The sequence below is a fragment of the Delphinapterus leucas genome, unplaced genomic scaffold (genome assembly GCF_059928025.1).
Source record: "Delphinapterus leucas isolate spDelLeu-1000000601 "Yukka" unplaced genomic scaffold, BTC_Dleu_Yukka2 spDelLeu_asBTCV2_sq25, whole genome shotgun sequence".
Taxonomy (NCBI): Eukaryota; Metazoa; Chordata; class Mammalia; order Artiodactyla; family Monodontidae; genus Delphinapterus; species Delphinapterus leucas.
This window is the reverse complement of record NW_028322234.1, coordinates 12216188-12235012: the sequence shown is the minus strand read 5'-3', so window position 1 is coordinate 12235012 and position 18825 is coordinate 12216188. Positions and strand designations below refer to the sequence as shown.

The 18825-nt window shown below is 53.4% G+C and overlaps 1 protein-coding gene and 1 pseudogene across 2 annotated transcripts; one reads left to right on the top strand and one right to left on the bottom strand.

Annotated features, from left to right (window-relative positions):
- The first annotated feature begins 5112 nt into the window (after window positions 1-5112).
- Window positions 5113-5212, top strand: LOC115804201 (U6 spliceosomal RNA; annotated as a pseudogene).
- A 1323-nt stretch (window positions 5213-6535) lies between these two features.
- On the bottom strand, window positions 6536-18062 carry CDC37 (cell division cycle 37, HSP90 cochaperone). Of its 2 annotated transcripts, none has more exons than XM_089905483.1 (8): window positions 17880-18062; window positions 11974-12255; window positions 11529-11811; window positions 11311-11426; window positions 11102-11224; window positions 10286-10468; window positions 10114-10185; window positions 6536-9026 (listed from the first exon to the last, which is right to left on the bottom strand). In XM_089905483.1, exons 1-8 carry the CDS (start codon window positions 17979-17981, stop codon window positions 8874-8876), a joined length of 1314 nt encoding a protein of 437 aa, XP_089761609.1. In that variant the 5' UTR covers window positions 17982-18062; the 3' UTR covers window positions 6536-8873. The 2 variants fall into 2 exon arrangements, with proteins under 2 accessions (XP_089761609.1, XP_022413076.1); XM_022557368.3 differs by having other exon boundaries at window positions 11529-11637; window positions 17880-18059.
- Window positions 18063-18825: the final 763 nt, after the last annotated feature.

The window sequence follows — 18825 nt, the reverse complement described above, 5'->3', positions numbered from 1 at the left end:
CCTGACCAAGGATCGAACCTTTCCTTCGGCAGTGAAAGCTTGGAGTCCTAACCACTGGACCGCCAGGGAATTCCCCAGAACTGTTGTGTTTTGTTTTTAATTAATTTTTATTGGAGTATGGTTGCTTTACAATATTGTCCCGGAATTGTTTTAATATGAAATATTTCAGGCATCCAAAAAGGTGTCGAGATAAATAAAAACATCACCTAGGCACCAGACGGAAACAAACCCAGTGTCCATCAACAGAGGAATGAACAAACAAAATGTAATATAGCCGTACAATGGAATACATTTGATCCTTTGTATCCACGGGTTCTGAATCCCGGATTTAACCAACCATGGATGGAGAATAATCAAAAGAAAAGGAAATTCCACAAAAAAGCAAAGACTTGAATTTGCCATACACTGACAATTATTTACATAGCATTTACATTGTATTAGGTGTTGTAAGTAATCTAGAGATGATTTAAAGTGTACAGGAGGATGTGCATAGGTTATATGCAAATACTATGCCATTTTATATAAGGGACTTGAGCATCTGCTGAGTTCGGTATCCATGGGGGGTCCTGGAATGAAGTTCTGACACATGCTACAGTGGGCATGAAACTTGAAAACCTGTCAAGTGCTGGGACTTCCCTGGTGGTTCAGTGGTTAAGACTCTGTCTCGGGCTTACCTGGTGGTGCAGTGGTTGAGAGTCCGCCTGCCGATGCAGGGGACACGGGTTCGTGCCCTGGTCCGGGAAGATCCCACATGCCGCGGAGCAGCTGGGCCCGTGAGCCATGGCCGCTAAGCCTGCGCGTCCGGAGCCTGTGCTCCGCAACGGAAGAGGCCACAACAGTGAGAGGCCCGCGTACCGCCAAAAAAAGACTCTGCACTCCCAGTGCCCAGGGCCCGAGTTCGATCCCTGGTCAGGGAACTAGATCCCGCATGCGCAACTGAAGATCCCACATGCCTCTAATGAAGATCCTGTGGGCCGCAGCTAAGACCTGGCGCAGCCAAATAAATAAATAAATATTTAAAAAAAAGAAAACATATTAAGTTCAAGAAGCCAGATACAAGAAGACAAATATTGTATGTTTCCACTTTATAGGCGGTCCCTAGAGGAGACAGAAAGTAGAATGGTGGGGGCCAGGGGCTTCGGGAGGGGGATGGGGAGTCAGTGTTTAACGGGAACAGAGTTTCAGTCTGGGGAGATGAGAAAGTTCTGGAGATGGACGGTGGTGAGGGTTGCGCGACAATGTGAATGTACTTAATGCCCCTGAACTAGAAACTTAAAAATGATTTAAACATGAAATTTTATGTTATGTGTATTTTAACCACAATGTTTAAAAAATCAGGGGGAAGTGAGGTTAGTGAAATGGACAAAGGTGGTCAAAACGTACAAATTTCCAGTTATAAAATAAATAAGCCCTGGGGACGTAACGTACAGCATGGTGACTAATAATACAGTATTGTATAACTGAAAGCTGCTAAGATGGTAGATCTTAAAAGTTCTCATCACAAGAAAAAAGTTTTTGTAACTATGTATGGTGATGGATGTGAATTGGACTTATAGTGGTGATCATTTCACAGTGTATACAAACATCAAATCATTATGTTGTTCCTGAAACTAACATAATATTATATGTCAATTATACCTCAATTCTTTTTTTGGGGGGGGGGGCTGCGCTGCAGGGCTTGCGGGATCTTCCCTGACCAGGAATTGAACCTGCGCCCTCGTCAGTGAAAGCACAGAGTCCTAACCACTGGACTGTCAGGGAATTCCCTCTCAATTTTCTAAAAATCTAAAAAAATTGTCTGTGTGCCCTCCACTGAGGTAAAAAACAAAACAAAACAAAACCAGCATAAATACCGTGGAGGATCTCAGAGTTCCACTCTCCACTTTCATCCCTGGAGGGAAGTAGTTGCTGTCCCTTCCACCCCCTAAGCAATGAGTAAGGGCCACTTTTCATTTAGTCAATACATATCTCTCGAGCACCTACTTTACGCTCGGCCTTGTTCTAGGTCCTGGCAACACAGCAGGGAAGAGAACAGATAAAATTCCCTGCACTTGTGGCGTGACATTCTAGATGGGACAACAGCCAAGAACAAGGATAAACAAGTAAAAATATATAGTGTGACAGATAGCGACACGATATAGAAAAAGCAAAGCAGGGAGATGACGTCACTGGAGATCGGGTGGCCTGGGACCATCTTTTTGATCTGCAGGAGCTGAGGTGGAGACACAAGGATGTCAGGGGCAGGGTGTACCAGGCAGGGCGAACAGCTGAGGCAAAGGTCTGGAGGAGAAGGCTGTCCTTGAACTTGATGTAATTCCTATCTATCTGCTGGGCCCGTAACTTGCTTCACCGCATTTCTTTTTTCTTCTTCTCATTTCATTATTTCTTTTTAATTTTATTTTTTTAATTAATTAATTAATTTATTTATTTATTCTTGGCTGTGTTGTGTCTTCGTTGCTGTGCACGGGCTTTTCTCTAGTTGTGGGGAGCAGGGGCTACTCTTTGCTGCAGCGCGCAGGCTTCTCATTGCGGTGGCTCCTCTTGTTGCAGAGCATGGGCTCTAGGCGTGCGGGCTTCGGTAGTTGCAGCACGTGGGCTCAGTAGTTGTGGCTCACGGGCTCTAGAGCACAGGCTCTGTAGTTGTGGAGCATGGGCTTAGTTGCACCGTGGCATGTGGGATCTTCCCCAACCAGGGATTGAACCCATGTTCCCTGCATTGGCAGGTGGACTCTTAACCACTGTGCCACCAGGGAAGTCTCTCATTATTTCTTTTAACAATTAATTAATTTTTAAAAATTTATTTATTTATTTATTTATTTTTGGCTGCGTTGTGTCTGTTGCTGCACGTGGGCTTTCTCTAGTTGCGGCAAGCAGGGGGCTAGTCTTCATTGCAGTGCATGGGCTTCTCATTGCAGTGGCTTCTCTTGTTGTTCACCGCATTTTTGTTCATGAATTTCATCCATATTGATGTGAGTTACTCTCCCTGGTTTCACTGCTCTGTCATGCAGCACCGTACACATTAATAGGCTATAATTTATTTGTCCCTTCCCCCGTGAATGGACAGTTATGTGAAATCCAATTTTGTGGTCTCAATGTCTCCAGGAAACAAAATTTTCCCACCCTTTTTTTTCTTTTTAATTGTTTTTTGGATTTTTTTAAAAAATAAGTAATTCATTCACATAGTTCCAAATCGAAAAGGCACAAAATGGTTTTGAGGACAAGTCCCCACTCTGCTTCCAGCCCCCTGACACCCATCTCATTACTGATTTCAAAACATGCTATGGTTTAATGGTTCCTCAAAAAGAATTACCAGGGGCTTCCCTGGTGGCGCAGTGGTTGAGAGTCCACCTGCCGATGCAGGGGATGCGGGTTCGTGCCCCGGTCCGGGAAGATCCCACATGCCGCGGAGCGGCTGGGCCCAGTGAGCCGTGGCCACTGAGCCTGCGCGTCCGGAGCCTGTGCTCCGCAACGGGAGAGGCCACAACAGTGAGAGGCCCACATACCACCAAAAAAAAGAACTACCATACGATCCAGCAATTGCGTTTCTGAGTGTATACACAAAGAAAGCACAGACTCAGAGAGATATTTGTACGTCTGTGTTCATAGCATCATTATTCACAATAGCCAAGAGGTGGGAAGCAACCCAGGTATCCAACGATGGATGAGTGGGTAAACAAAATGTGGTGTATTCTACAATGGAATATTATTCAGCCATAAAGAAAAAAAAAAAGAAGGAAATTCTGGCACATGCTACACCATGGAGGAAACTTGAAAACACTATATTAAGTGAAATAAGCCAGGAACAAAATTACAGATATTTTATGAGTGGGGACTTAAGTGTTTAATGCATACAGAAATTCTCATACTTGGACTTCCCTGGTAGTGTAGTGGTTAAGAAGCCGCCTACCAATGCAGGGGACACAGGTTTGAGCCCTGGTCCAGGAAGATCCCACATGCCACGGAGCAACTAAGCCCGTGCGCCACAGCTACAAATACTGAGCCCACATGCCACAACTACTGAAGTCTGAGCGCCTAGAGCCCATGCTCCGCAGCAAGAGAAGCCACCACAATGAGAAGCCCATGCACCGCATCAAAGAGTAGCCCCCGCTAAAATAAAATTTAAAATAAATTAATTTAAAAAATAAAGTATACAATTCAATTAAAAAAAATAAAGTCTTGTACTTAATACCACTGAATCGTACCCCTCAAAATTGTTAAAATGGGGACTTTCCTGGCGGTCCAGTGGTTGTGACTTCCCGATCCCACTGCAGGGGCCGTGGGTTTGATCCCTCGTCAGGGAACTAAGATCCTGCATACCACGTGGCGTGGCAAAAAACAAAACAAAACAACCCAAAATGGTTAAGTGATCAGTTTTGTTATGTACATTTTACCACAATTAAACACACACACACACACACACACGCGTGCACGCACTTACAGAATGCTTATTCTGTGCTGTGTTCTCAGCCGTGGGGATTTAGCCATGAACAAAACACAGGAATCCCTGCCTTCAGGAAGCTTACATAAACCAGATAAATACTAATAAGCCCACTTGTGGGTTTTGTTGGAAGGTGGAAGTGGTGGGCAGAGAAGAGTGGAGCAGATAAAGGGTATAGGGTGCAGGAGTAACTTGTTTTAGGCTCTGTCCTCAGCACCCAGTGTAATTCCAGGCCCCCGGCAGGATATGTGTTGCCTATGAGCAGCTGTGTATTCAGGGCTTCCTCCTATAGCCACAAATAAAGAGCACATTGCTTCACTCAGCTTCCATGTCCTTGGCTTCTGGTGGGTTCTGCCGATGGGGAAGGCTGGCAGGAGATCAGAGGTGGGAGACAGACGAAGGTCCCTATTCCCTCCCTGCCCAACCACAGTTGGGCAGTGGTGGTTTCTCTGTGGCCACATAACCTACAAGGAGCCACTTCTTCACGGCTCCAGATGTCAGCAAGTTCTGCTCCCTTCCCATCCTCTTTAGTCCTGTCAAAATCTTCCCACTGTTGCTAGTTCCGGGTGCCTTATGGAATTACAACGCCCCAAAGATGTCCATGCCCTAATCGCCAGTGAGAATCAGGAATTAAGAATGCTACTCAGCTGACTTTAAGGTAGGGAGATTAGCACTTGCTTCAGCGGCACGTATACTAAAATTGGAAGGATACAGAGATTAGCATGTCCCCTGCACAAGGATGACGCGCAAATATGTGAATCATTCCATATTAAAAAGAAAATGATAGGGAGATTATCTTGGTGGACTCAGTGTATCCACAAAGGTCCTTAAAAGTGGAACGGGGAGGGGACTTCCCTTGTGGCGCAGTGGTTAAGAATGTAGGGGACACAGGTTCGAGCCCTGGTCCAGGAAGATCCCACATGCCACGGAGCAACTAAGCCCGTGCGCCACAACTACTGAGCCTGTGCTCTAGAGCCTGCGAGCCACAACTACTGAAGCCCGCGCACCTAGACCCCGTGCTCCGCAACAAGAGAAGCCACCGCAATGAGAGGCCCGCGCACTGTAACAAAGAGTAGCCCCCGCTCGCCGCAACTAGAGAAAGCCCGCGTGCAGCCAAAAATAAATAAATAAATAAATAAAAATAATTTTTTTTTAAGTGGAATGGGGAGGCAGAAAAAGAGGTCAGAATGATGTGACAGAACTTGATTCATCTTTGCCATCTTTGAAGATGGAGGAAGGGGGCCATGCGCCAAGGAACACAGGCAGCCCCTAGAAGCTGGAAACAGCAAGGAAATGGATCTTACCCAGAGCCTCCAAAAGGATCACAGCCCTGCCAATGCCTTGATTTTAGCACAGCGAGACCCATGTTAGACTTCTGACCTGCGGAAGTGTGAGGTAATGCATTTGTGTTGAAGCCACTAAGTTTGTGGTGATTTGTTACAGCAGCCACAGAAAATGAATCCACTCAGCACACATCTGTTGGTTCTCCTGTCCCACTCATATCATTACATTTTGTTCAGTGAAACCCTTTTGAGTGGAATTCTGTTTGCCGCTAAGACCCAGCCAATCATGCTTCTGGGAGCTTACTCTATAGGTGGGATGCCTGTCTTCGTGGAAAATGGTGCGCAAAGGTATGTTTCGCTGCATTGCTTGTAAAATTAGAGATGGAAAAACTTGCAAGTGTTAAAAACGCTGGTGAAATAAATGCTGAGATGTGCACATACTGGAGCTTTCTACCAGAGTAGAAAGAATGAGGAAGTGCTGATGAACTGATAAGGAAAAATCTGCAGGGCCACAAGGTTCAGTGAAAAACAGCAAAGACGCGCGCCGCTGACTGCAGTGTGTTAGCTCTGTGTGAAAAAGGAACGGAAGGGGTAAGATTACATTTGAACTTACAAAAAGAAACCCTGGAAGGAGTCACGAGACACCGTAGAGAGTGGGCTCCCATGGCTGGGGGCAGGGAACAGGGTGGGTGGCGGGTGAGTAGAGAGAGAACCTACTCTATGTGTCTCTCTTAATAGCTGGTGTTTTAAATCCTAGCCCGTGCTAGGGTGAGGCAGGCGAGGCATGAAAGCAAAAAGGGCGCCAACTCAGTAATCGAGATAAATATTTTAATGTAATATTTTCCAAAAACACCATTAATGTGAAAAAAAAACATGAACAAAACATTAAAATTTTAAGTCAAAAATCAGTAACAGGGCTTCCCTGGTGGCTCAGTGGTTAAGAATCCGCCTCCCAATGCAGAGAACACGGGTTCGAGCCCTCGTCCGGGAAGATCCCACATGCCGCGGAACAACTAAGCCCGTGCGCCACAACTACTAAGCCTGCACGCCACAACTACAGAAGTCCATGCACCTAGAGCCCGTGCTCCACAAGAAAAGCCAACGCAATGAGAAGCCCACGCACCGCAACGAAGAGTAGCCCCCGCTCGCTGCAACTAGAGAAAGCCCGGGCACAGCAACGAAGACCCAAAGCAGCCAAAAATAAATAACTTTTTTAAAAAAATCAGTAACAGCGCTGAATTCTACTGAAGCCTGAGGTCAAACGAAATATCAGGAATATGGATTCTATCTTTGAAAGTTTTTGCAGTAAAGAATTAACAACTTGACGATCCTGAGTGGATCCTGGATGGGTGGGGTTTATCCAGGGCCTTAGGAGGGCCCCCCATACCCCCCCCCACCAGCCATTCTCATCTATATGAAAAGCATTAGGCAATGCCACTCAGGTTTGCAGCTCACTGTTGACCCCTGGTGGTGATCAGCTTGGACACAAAGGCATTTACTGAGGGCCAGGACCCCTTCGGGGCGCTGGGAATATTTTAGGACCAAGAAAGACTCAGTTTGTGCCGTGGTGGTGCTCACAGCAAAAAGGAGACAGCAATACACACATCAGCAAAACCAGGCAGGTGAAGAAGCTGCGTGGCCAGACGTGATGGGTGACTCAAAAGGCGGGTCAAGGAGGACCTCTGGGAGGAGGTGGCAGAGCTCTGATTGGAGTGAGAAGCAGCTGCCAGGGGGTGGTGTCCCCCAGAAGAGGTGGGCAGTGGGCTTCACTGGACCCTTGGTATTTCACGTCTTAAAAGCTGATGTGTCCTTGTTTATTATAGTATTCTTTAAGCCTTTCCTGTGGCCCGAATATTCCATTACCTTTTAAAGGAAGACTGCTTTCAAAAGATTACTTTTTCAAGGGAAGGGTGTTCAAGCAGAGGGACGGGCATGTGCCGAGGCCCAGATTTTGAGCACCTGGGTACCAGGCGCCACGCTTGCCTGTACGTTATCTCACCTACACCTCATCGCAACCCTGGGAGGAAAGCATGAACGTTACTCTCATTGTACAGAGGGGGACACTGAGGCTGAGGAAAGTGCCCAAGGTCACACTGATAGAAAAACTTGAGAGTGCTTAAGGATCAGCAAGGAGGGAGTTGAGAAGGGGAGGACATGACACGAGGGCAGGGAGGTGACCAGGCAGATGGTGTAGGGCCTGGTGAACTGCAGCGAGGTCTTAGGCTTCTGCTCTGAGGGATGTGCCCTGACTCAGGTGTTCACAGGTGCCCACTGGCGGCTGCCTGCTGGGGTCCAGTGAGGGCAAGGAAGACAGGGAAGAGGCTGGAGTGGCCATGCAGGCCAGGGGTGACAGGGACCTGAACCAGGGTGGAGGACTAAGGGCAGTGGACAGACTCAAGATTTGTTTTGGAGGCAAAGCTGGCCACGTGGAAGGTGAGACACGGTGCAAGTTGATGCTCCTGAACGGACGGTGGGGAGTGGCTCAGAGGGATGAGATAATCCCAAGACTTACGGGGGGCGGGGGGGGGAGTGAGAACCCTTGACACAAAGGTGTCCTGAGGAAGTGTTCCAGGCGGTGGAACGATACTTTCCTGGAGAGCCTGGAGTGAGGACAGAGGACATTGCCCATTTGCTGCAGGGCAAAGCTGGGGGCATCACAAGCCCAGCCACCAACACTGACCAGGGTTCCCTCCCACCCCGCAAGAGAAGAGCTGTGCCAGCCCTCCTGAGGTCTCGCGGAGCATCTGAAATCCTTTATTGGAAGATAATTGCTGTTTACTATGTAGGAGACTCAACAGCAGACGAACAGTGAAAACGGAGCCCACAGTGACTGGGGCAGGGCCCTCAGCTGGGGACCCCACCCATACCCTGTGGACCAGCCTGGCAACCTCTACCCCTCCCTGGACCCCCGAGCCTTTGGCATAATGCTGAAGTGGGGGAGCTGCAGGCAGTGAAGCCCCTTGACTCAAAGCAGACTTGGATGAGCGCTCGGGGAGTGGGGTCAGTGGAGGGGGGTGGGCAGGCCACTCCGGGCTAGGTGTGGGAGCAGCCAAAGTGGAGGAAGCCAGGAGCTGGGGAGATGGTGTCTATTTTTGTTTTCTGAAAAGGGGCGCACAGGGGCCTGCAGGCAGTCGGGCAGCAGCTGAGGTGGGTCATGCACTGACGTCTTTCTCGTTGCCCCGACTGGAGGCTTCCAGCAAGGGGTCCCCGGGACCCGCCTCCTCCTCTTCTTTGGCCTCACTGGACTTGGAGTTGGGGACCCAGAGGCCGGAGTCAATGCAGCGCTGCATGTGGTACTTCGCGTCCTGCAGCGAGAAGGGTGGGTTGGTGAGGCTGGGCTGCCACCTTCTGGTGGCCCGCCTGTGCCCTGCACATCCTCGAGCCTGCTTCCTGCTCTTTCTAGATTACAGCTTTACAAAAGAACTGCCCGCAATGATGGAAATGGTCTGTAATCTGTGCCGTACAATACGGTAGCCACCACCACGTGTGGCTACTGAGTACTTCAAATGTGGCTGGTGCAGGGGAACTTTAAATCTCACTTAACTTTAATTCAAGTTTAAACAGTGTAGTCTAGAACAAGGGTGAGCAAACTTTTTTGTAAAGGGCCAGACAGTAAATATCGTTGGCTTGCGGGCCCTAGGGTCTCTGTCAAAACCTCTCAACCCATCATGCCTCAACTTTATGGTTGTAGCACAAAACCAGCCACAGACAAGATGAAAATAAACCAGCCCGGCTGCCACATTCCAATCAAGTTTTATGTAGAGACAGGCAATGAGCCTGCAAGCCATAGGCAAAGACCCTTGGTCTAGATGTTCATTCCCACAGAAGCATCTAGAAACCCTGGGCCAGGTCTTGCGACTAGACTTTTTACAGATGAGGAAAGCAGTGTGGCCAACCGGTGAGACAGGCAGCAGGAATGGGGTCAAACCGAGGTCTATCAAGACTCAAAGTATTTATCTACCAGCGCGGTGACTGCTCCAAACAGCTGCTGTTTTTACCAGCACCAAGTACGTGCTCAGCCCTCCCCATGGATTTCGTGAGTTAATATCGAGAGAAAGTGGTTTGATGAGGTAACTGAGGCTGGAAAGGGACCCCCTCCTTGGGCCACTCTGAGCTGCTGGCAAAGGTGGGGTCAGCTGGTGTGCTCACCAACAGCCCACAGGGACAGGGACACTCAATCTGGACGCCGGGCACACAGGAGGTGCTCAATAAATGTAAGGGGGCAGGTGGCACAAAGCCTGGCTGCCTCGTGTGCTGGCCAGTGACAAAACGTCCCTTGTTCCTTTGAGAAGCCCAGGAGGGACGCTTCTACCAGTGATGTGGGCAGCAGAGCTGGAGGGGGCAGGGGGAGACACATCGCTGGCCCAGGTGGGCTTGGGCGCAGTTACTCACGGTGGGGTCCATCTTGCTGATGGCATCTTGGAGCATCTGCACATCCTTCACGTCAAAGCATTTCTGGAGTTCCTGTGGGTGCAGAGGGGTGGGGTCAGGGCCTGGGTCCCAAGGAGCCTGGGGACCCCACTGGCTGCCTGCCTGCTGCCCACCAGGGCCCAGGGAGCCACACCTCAGGGAGGGACTCGTAGACCTCGACGGGGTCCAGGCCGCCGGGGCCAAGCCGCTTCCTGCGCTCCTCCTCCTCGTACTCCTTCATGGCCTTCTCGATGCGCAGCTTGGCCCGGCCCCGCACGCGGTCTCTGAAGGCCTCCAGCTCGTCGTTGAAGCCCTCCATGTACTGACGGTCAGCAGTCTGCGGGGGGCAGGGGCGTGCACAGGACTGAACTGGGGGAGCCAAGACCGCCCCACTGCAGGTCCTCAGAGACGCCCCAGGGCTCCCCGCAGCTGCTCCTGAACTGACAGACGGGCACCCTGGGCCTCAGGGCTCTCCTCTGCCTCCTTTGAGCTCGACTTTACACCTCTGTGCTCACGACCCCCTGCCCGCACAAGCCCCTGAACCTCAGACTCGTGACACCCACCTCCTCCGGGTCCTCCTGTGGAGTTTAGCGGGCATCTCAAATGCAACACAGCCACCCCGGAGCTCCCGGTCACACCCCTTAGTCTGTCCTGCAGCTCCCCCAGCTCAGCAGGGATAGCTTTGCTCTTCAGGTGCTCAGGTAAGAAACACACAGGCATCCTTGACTCTGGCCCTCACCCCAGCTTAGGACTTTCAGCACATCGTGCCAGCTCGGCTTTCCAAATCTGCCCAGGAGCCGACCACTCGTCAGCTCCTCTGTGGCCCAGCCCTCTCCTGACTGAGGAGAGGACTGATCACAGGGGCTTGAGTCCAAGTAAACCCATGTCTGTCTCCCCCAGTGGACCGCAGGCTGGTTCCCTGAGGCGGACCACCCTCCACTCTGCCCTGGCCACTCCGGCCCCTCCCTACCTTGATCTTGGTGAAGAACTGCCGGAAGCAGGCACGGGGGTCCACCTTCAGGCTCTTGGCCAGCTCCAGGATGAACTGCATGACGATGGTCTGGTGGGCCACCTGCTCCATCAGCGCACATTTCTGCCAAGGGAAAACAAGCACGGCGTCACCAAGTGGCAGACCCAGGGCAGAGCCTTTCCCCAGCCCCGGGGGCGGGCTCCACGTACCTCCTCCACCTCTAGGTCAATGCACCAGATGACCAGGTAGTTGGCGGTCTCCTCGCACACCAGGTGGACGTTGTCCGACAGGTACTTCTGGCTGTCATCCCAGCGGCGGAGCATGCCTGCGGGAAGGTGTTGGCAAGGTGTTGGAAGGGCCCTGGAGGCGGAGGCCAGCCCCTTGTCACGTGCACCGCCCACCGGGCCCCCACCTGGGCCCAACTTACCGAAGTGCTTGATCTGTTTCTCATACTTCTCCACGAAGGTTTTGTGTTTCTGTTCCCTCACCTCCTCCGACTCCTCCTCCGCCCGCTCAGGCTTGGTATTGACCATGCTCTGTGGTGGGGTGAGAAGGGGAGTGGGCTGGGGCGAGGCTGTGCGGCGCCTCAAGCGTGGCCAGGTGGGCCGCGGCCGCAGCGCCCATCCCATCCAGGGTGGAGGTGGTGACAGCGCCATGAACATCAGCGTGGCGGGAGCGTGGGCGTGGCAGGTGTGGCCTCGGACTAGGGCCTTCGGGCAGATCAGAGGGGGGTACCGGTGGGGTGCCGCACCTGCCTGGGCCCCCACACATGATCCCCTCACCCGCCACCTCCATCCACCCGTCCCTGGACCTGAGCAGTCCCCTCGGCCACACCTGCCACCGTCTGCCGAGCGCGCCCGGCCCTCGCACACCTTGCTGAAGCCGTCCTTGCTGAGCGTGTCCACGTTCCAGGGCATGCTCTTCTCCTTCTTGCGCATCTCCTCCAGCTTCTGCTCCCAGCTCCGCTCCTCCTTGCGCAGCTGCTGTGCCTCGGCCTGCAGCCGCTCCAGCTCGGCCCTGCTGCCCTCGCCCTCGGCCACCTCCAGATCCTTCAGCTTCCGCTGGCACTCGGCCACCTTGCGCTTGCACTCGCGACAGCCCCTGTCCAGCTCCTCCTTTTCTTTCTGGAACTGCTCCATGCGCTCCACCCGGGCCTGTGGGACAGGCACGGCCCATCACTCTGCGGAACGGCTTGTCCCTTGACCCCAGCCCCAGCCCCAGGACCCCAACAGCTGCACCTGGGATGACCCCGGAGAATGTCAGCACCAACCTCCGTGTGCCGGACTCCCAGCTCCCGCTCTCGCCCCTACAGGTGCACCTGAGCCAGGGCGGGTCCCTCTTCTGCTCAGAACCCTCTACGGCTGCCACCTCACTTGGAGCAAAAACCTAAGTCCTCCCTGTGACCCACAGGGCCATGCGCAATCTGTCCCGTGCCCTCCATGGCCTCACCTCTTCCTGCTCACCCCCTCCCTCAAGCCACACTGGCTGCCTCACCTTTTCTCGAACCCACTTCAAACCTCAGGGCCTTTGCACTGGCTGTTCCCTTGGCCTGGAATGTTCTCTCCCCAGATACCCCCCACCCTGGCATCCTTAACATCTTCTTTTTTAAAAATATATATTATTTATTTATTCATTGGCCGCGCCCTGCAGCATGCGAGATTGCAGTTCCCTGATCAGGGGTTGAACCTGTGCCCGCTGCATTGGGAGTGTAGAGTCTTAACCACTGGGCCACCAGGGAAGTCCCCCTTATCATCTTCAAATGTCCCTTACAGGGAATTCCCTGGTGGTCCAGTGGTTAAGACTTCGCGCTTTCACTGCCGAGGGCCCGGGTTCAATCCCTGGTTGGGGAACTAAGATCCCACAAGCTGCGCAGTGAGGCAAAAAAAAAAAAAAAAAGTCCCTTACAGATGAGGCCTTCCTTGACCACCTGGCTGAAGGTCTCAACCTCCCCCTACTCTGCTCTGCTTGATCTTCCTCCTCAGCACTTGTCACCCGACAACAGCCTGTGACAATTATTTATCATGTTTCGGGCACTGTCCTCCTCCAAGGATACTGGCTCCACGAAGGTGTTGTGCCCCCAGAGCCAGGAACTGGGCCTGACACACAGTACGGACTCAGGAAAGCCTTGTTGGATGTAATAAAGTAATAAGATGCTGGATAGAGGCCTCACCCCTCCCCAGGGTCTCAGGTTCCCCCTCCTCCCTGGAGCCACCCTCAGGAACACTCGGGCACCCTCCTGTGCCCACCACGCCCCTCAAGCCACCGCTGCTTGGGTGTCCCACAGGCGCCTCCAATTCTGTGCCCCAAACTGAACTCCCCACCGGAGCCCCCCAGACCTGTTTTTCTGCTGTGTCCTCCCTCAGCAAAGAGCCTGACCCTGCCTCCTGTCCCAAGCTGAGGCCTGTTGTGAGCCCTGTCCCTCCCTCGCTGCCACCAAATCCTGACACTATTTTTTTTTTTTTTTTGGCCATGCTGCGTGGCTTGTGGGATCACAGTTCCCCAACCAGGGATTGAACCTGGGGCACGGCAATGAAAGCCTAGAACCCTAACCACTACGCTACCAGGAAACTCCCCTGACACTTCTCATTTCCAGTTGTTTCTCCAATTTGCTCCACCCCGAGTGCTGCACCTGGATCTGCAGAGGCCCGCTCAGCTCTGTCTCCAGGCCAGCATGCCCTCCTGAGCCCAGCCTAGTGCCCACCAGCCTCCTGTCCCCCTCTACCGTAGACGCCACTCCTCAGACCTCCTCTTCCACTGCACCCCATCTCCTCAGTCCCCCATCCCGACTCCTATCAGATCACTGGGCCCTGTCACACTCCAACCCTGCTTGGCTCCCAGCAGTGCCTGCTCAACCCAGACCAATGACTGAACCCTGAGAGGTGCCACCATCTTCCATCGCTGTCGCCCCAATCCAGGCTCGGAAGCTGCCATAGGAGTCTTTGAAATGTACCTGTCTGACCACAGCCCTCCCTGCTACCTCAGACTGGAGTGTCTGGGTTCAGAGGGGACCCCAGACCCCTGCCCCACGCTGACCAGATGGCCAAGGCTCCTTGGGGGGCTGGGTCCCAGGCCGATGCCGGCCCCTGTGGTTGATGCTAGCCCTGAATGGACCAGCTCTCTCCTGACTCTTAGCCTCTGCACATGCTGTTCCTCCCACCTGGCACTCTCTTCCCCTTACTCCATCTGCTTTGTCCCCAAGTCTCAGCTTCGACAAAGCCTTCCCCAAGTGCCTGACCCCCAGAGTCACTGAGCCCCAAAGGCCCCTCTGTGATCATCAGATGACATGATGAGATGCTAGTGGAAGGCCCTGGGGCACCAGACCTGGGGTCATATCTCACAGCCACCATGTAATGGCTGGGTGTCCCTGGGCCAATCCCCTAACTTCAGTTTCCTCATCTGTCAGATGCAGACAACAGTGCCAAGGTTGCACTGGGAAAAGCAAAAAAGGTTATAAAAGTAGACAGTCCAGAGCCGTGCTGGGTGCTCAGTCAGCACCATTCCCACGTTGGCTACTGTCATTACTGTCTGTCCCAGGGGAAAATCTGTCTCTCTCTGGGGACTGTACTGGGGCTCAAACAAGAAAATGTACTTCAAGTGCTTAGCTCGATATCCAGTAAATGCTTATAACTGGTAACTGGGAGCAGTTGTTACTGTATCATCAGAGCAGCCCAGCTCCACCACTTATTGGTGATGTGACCTTGGCCAAGTCTCATACCTCTCCCTGCCTTGGTGTCCCCCTCTATGAAATGGGGTCTTACAGGGTTGTTTTGAGGACTAAATGAGTTACTCCCAGGAAACTGCCTGCAACACAGCATTCAGTATACATGTCCTCAACCGTCATCACCGCCGTCATGGCCACGGCCACGGCCATGGCCACCAGAATGGTCTGCTAACTTGCTTCTGTGCTTTACTAGAGGCCGTATCTCCAGATTCTAGCACAGGGCCAGGAAGACGGTGGGTGAGAATCGGGAGACCTGAATCCTTCTCTAACGCCCCATAGGACCGACATGGCCAACCCTGAGCCTCACTTTTCCCACTTGGATGAGGCCCTCGCCTTGCGGAGGACACATTGTGGCCTCTGCCACCTCTCTTTTTCCATGATGGGACTGTGTCACCTGGAGCCTTCCTGCTGCCTTATGAGGGTTACGGTTGGCATTATAGCTGGCCTTGGGTGGCAGCAGGAATCTACCACACTGCTGGTTTCTGCTGGACGGCCATCAAAATCTTCCCGGCATCCTCTGAGCAGCCGCCAGGGAGGCCAAAGCTAAATAAAGGCCTCCTGGAGCTGCTGGGGGTGGCAGCCTGCCCGGCCTGAGCTTTACGCCTCCAGGAGGGGCTGTAGCAGGCTGGGCAGGGCAGAAGCCTTGGCAGCGAGAAGGGGCCACAGGTATCACTGCCCTCCTTACAGACAGGGGACCCAAGGCTCACAGAACCTGGATACCACACAGCTCACTGGGAGGAGCCACAAGAAACTAGTACTGGTGGCTGTTTCTGGGCAAGGGAGCCAGGGAGCTGGAGCTGGAGCCGGGAAGACTCGCTGGTCCCCTTCTGGAACCTTTGGATTATTTTTTTACCATGAGCGTGAATTACATGAGTAATAATAATGATAGTGGCTAAAGTTTCTACAGTTTATTACATGCCAGGTGCTGTCCTGAGAGCATTACACACATTAAATACATAAGGCAACCCTCACAACAACCCTATGAGGTAGATACTAATAAGATCCCCAGCTGGAGAAATTGAGGCACAGAGAGATCAAAACTCACTGGGGGCAATGCAGCAGGTCAGTGATTCAGCAGAAGCCAGCATCTGAACTCAGAAGCACACCAGGCTACCTTTTCTCTAATCCCCCTTTCCCCTCTGGTCCTGCTTACTCCTTCCCAGGCCCTGAGCCAAGTTCTTTTCAGATCTCATTTCACGTCGTCCTTACCACGGTCTCATGGAGGCGGGGTTTCGCTCCCCCTAAAGCAGCAATGGCCCTGTGGCAGGGCTGGGATGAGAACCCAGGCTTGGTGGCCGCTGAACCGGGTGCTGGAGACACCAGGCTCCCTGCCTCCACTCCAGCCCTGGGGCTCCCAGCGGCAGGCCAGGAAAAAGTTTTGTGCCAAGAGGGAGAAGGGTGTGGTGGGAGGAGGATGCTGCAGGAGAGGGGACATCAGCCTTCCAACTCAGCAGGACCAAACCGTCCTCCCCACGGCAATACAGACTAACTATGTGACAGAAATAAGTGTTCCCAAGAATCGCCTTGAGAGCTTGCAGAGATCTTCAATAGTTCATAATAAAATGCTACACATGGCAAGAAAGAGAAGTGCTAGAACTTTCTCCTTACACTCCAGGGGCCCACCAGGCAGACACTACCCAGGAGGCTGCTGCTTTAAGGAATGGGTTGGAACTGGGACTGGGAACCAGATGTAGGGACTAATGCTGGGCCTTGGCAGGATGGGGAAGGGCCCTTCTAGAAGCTTCTAGATAAACGACTGGGAGCTGATATATGGGAAGGTGGGGTGAGGAATTCCTAACTGGAAGATTCTGAGAGATATATGCCCTCAGTCTGAGAGTATAACAAGCATAGGAATGTGGGTGCAGGAGCTCTGATTTGGTGGAGCAGATTAGAACATTATGTCTCATGAGAGCCATTCTGTTGGCCTGAGAGCGCTGCTGGTCAGGGAGAGGGGTGAGAGAACACACAGACTTGGGATTCTGGGGTCTGGATTTGGGGGAAAATAAATAAAAGAAGGGGCAGGGAATTTGGAATCAGACTGGGAGGGTTCCTGGTAAAAGCAGGGTCAGTGTGGGTGTCTGAGAACAGCAGACCAAACTGGGGTCAGAAGGAAGCTGGGGTGGGTTTAGGTCCTGGACTTGGGTTTGAATGAGGCATTCCAATGCTGGCGGAGGTTCCTACAGGAAGCCTGTCTCGGGGGTGGGCCGTGACTGGGCCTGAAATACCAAGTAGGGGCAGGGGCTCTGGCTGGGCAGGACGCCACGTGGGTAGGGTTTCCTGATGCAATGGGAAATTGGGTCTACAGTGCATGAGGCTGAAGGAGAGCAGCCGGAATTGGAGGCTCCATCAGGGCGGAGCTGGTGGTTCAGTCTGAAGGGGAACCAGGTTTCAAAATTCCAGTCCTAGATGGGACTGAGGGTCCTGGTGGGGCACCGGTCTACGTTCTAGGGAAGGGGTCCTGGGTGTGGGTTGGAGTCCCAGGCCAGGAACAGAAATCTCGGGGGAGGACAGAACTCCTTGCTCTATTGAGAGGAGCAGAACCTCTAGATCTAAATGGGAATCACCGTCAAGATTCCAAAAGGCAGGTCACAGACTAGACTTAAAGTATTGGGAACTCTGAGGGTTGGGAGGGGCCAATGGGACATCCAAGATCATAAGTGGGTACCCGAAAGGTTCAGGGTGCAGATTCTGAGGTAGAATTCTGGGTGTAAGTGGAAGGTCCCAAATGGATTGGGGGGGGCACGTCCAAAGCTTGTCTTGGTAGTCTAAACTGTGAAGAAGGTGCCCTAGGGGTCAACTGGGAGTTCCAAGAAGAAATTGGAAGGGGAGGGGGGAGGGGGGAGGGGGGAGGGCCCGGGATCGCGGGCAAGGAACTCAAGGGTCTCGGCAATTCTGTTGCCCCGGAGTTGAATCAAGGAACCCCGGGCGATCCTGAAAGTCCAGACTGTAGGGTGGGAAACCCAGGTGTCAATGGCTGGGCCCCCAGCAGTATCAGGAGTCAGAACTCTGAAGCGGAGTCCCGAGAGTGGGGGAAGGCGCTGGGCGCGCGCGCTCTACCTGGTGCCGCCAGCGGAAGAGGCTGGCTGTGTCGATGTTGGGGTGCGTCTCGTCTTCATCGTCAGACACCTCGATGTGGTCCCACACGCTGTAGTCCACCATCTTGCCTCCGCGGCCCAGCCCGCTCCGGCTCTGGCAGCAGCAGCAGCGGCGGCAGCACCACACAGACTCTGCCCGCAGAGCCCCGCCCCTTCCGTTTCCGCCCGGACGCGGGCGCCCCCGCCCGCGCGTGACGTCACATCCCTAGTAACCGCGGCAGCGGCACTGGCGACCGAGGTCTTAAAGACCCCTGCGCAGGTGTTCCGGCTCCCCGAAGTCTTCGCCGAGACCTCACCCCATCGGGCTTGGGGCCTCCGCTAGGCACCTCCTACGGGTATACGGGTGGATTCTCCATCTTTGAGCTCCCCTTCTCTCCCGGTGCCCCACGGTGGGCGTTTACGGCGGCCGTGAGGGGGGCAGTTGGCGAGACTGAGGGAGAGGATTGTCCCCTTAGCCACACCGCAGTGACGTCAGCCCGATCCCACTGCTGGGGCCGGGCCTCGGCGAGAAGACCTCGCTCCCGCCCCTTGTGAAGAGGAACTTAACTTTGTGCCTGATAGGAACGGACATTCCCAGTCCGAGGGGTACAGGGCCCTGCCCTGGGAGGGTCTAAGTAAAGGAAGGATATGGCCCTGCCCTTGAGGAGTCGGAGGTGGGCGCGATGTAGCCCTGCCTTAATGGCTGGTGTTTCCCCGGCTCGGACCACAGCCTACCCCTCGCGTCCGTATCTTCTGCTTCTAGCGGGGATTCGCGCATACACGCCCCCCTCTGGAATCACCCGGACCACACTAACGGGCCTCGGGAGCCTGTCCACTGCGTCCCCCCGTGCAGCCGCTGGGTGTCGCTAGTGTCTAACTAGCGGCCCGTGCTCTTGGCCTCGCGCCGGGTGGGGGTGGGGGTGGGGGTG

What these genes read in the sequence shown, in the direction of transcription:
- CDC37 (XM_089905483.1), bottom strand. Translation starts at nt 17,981, where the DNA reads ATGGTGGACTACAGCGTGTGGGACCACATCGAGGTGTCTGACGATGAA. An exon ending in GCAAGGACGGCTTCAGCAAG is followed by an intron (nt 11,812 to 11,973) that starts GTGTGCGAGGGC and finishes ATCTGCCCGAAG; the next exon opens with GCCCTAGTCCGAGGCCACAC. An exon ending in GAAACAGATCAAGCACTTCG is followed by an intron (nt 11,427 to 11,528) that starts GTAAGTTGGGCC and finishes ACCTTCCCGCAG; the next exon opens with GCATGCTCCGCCGCTGGGAT.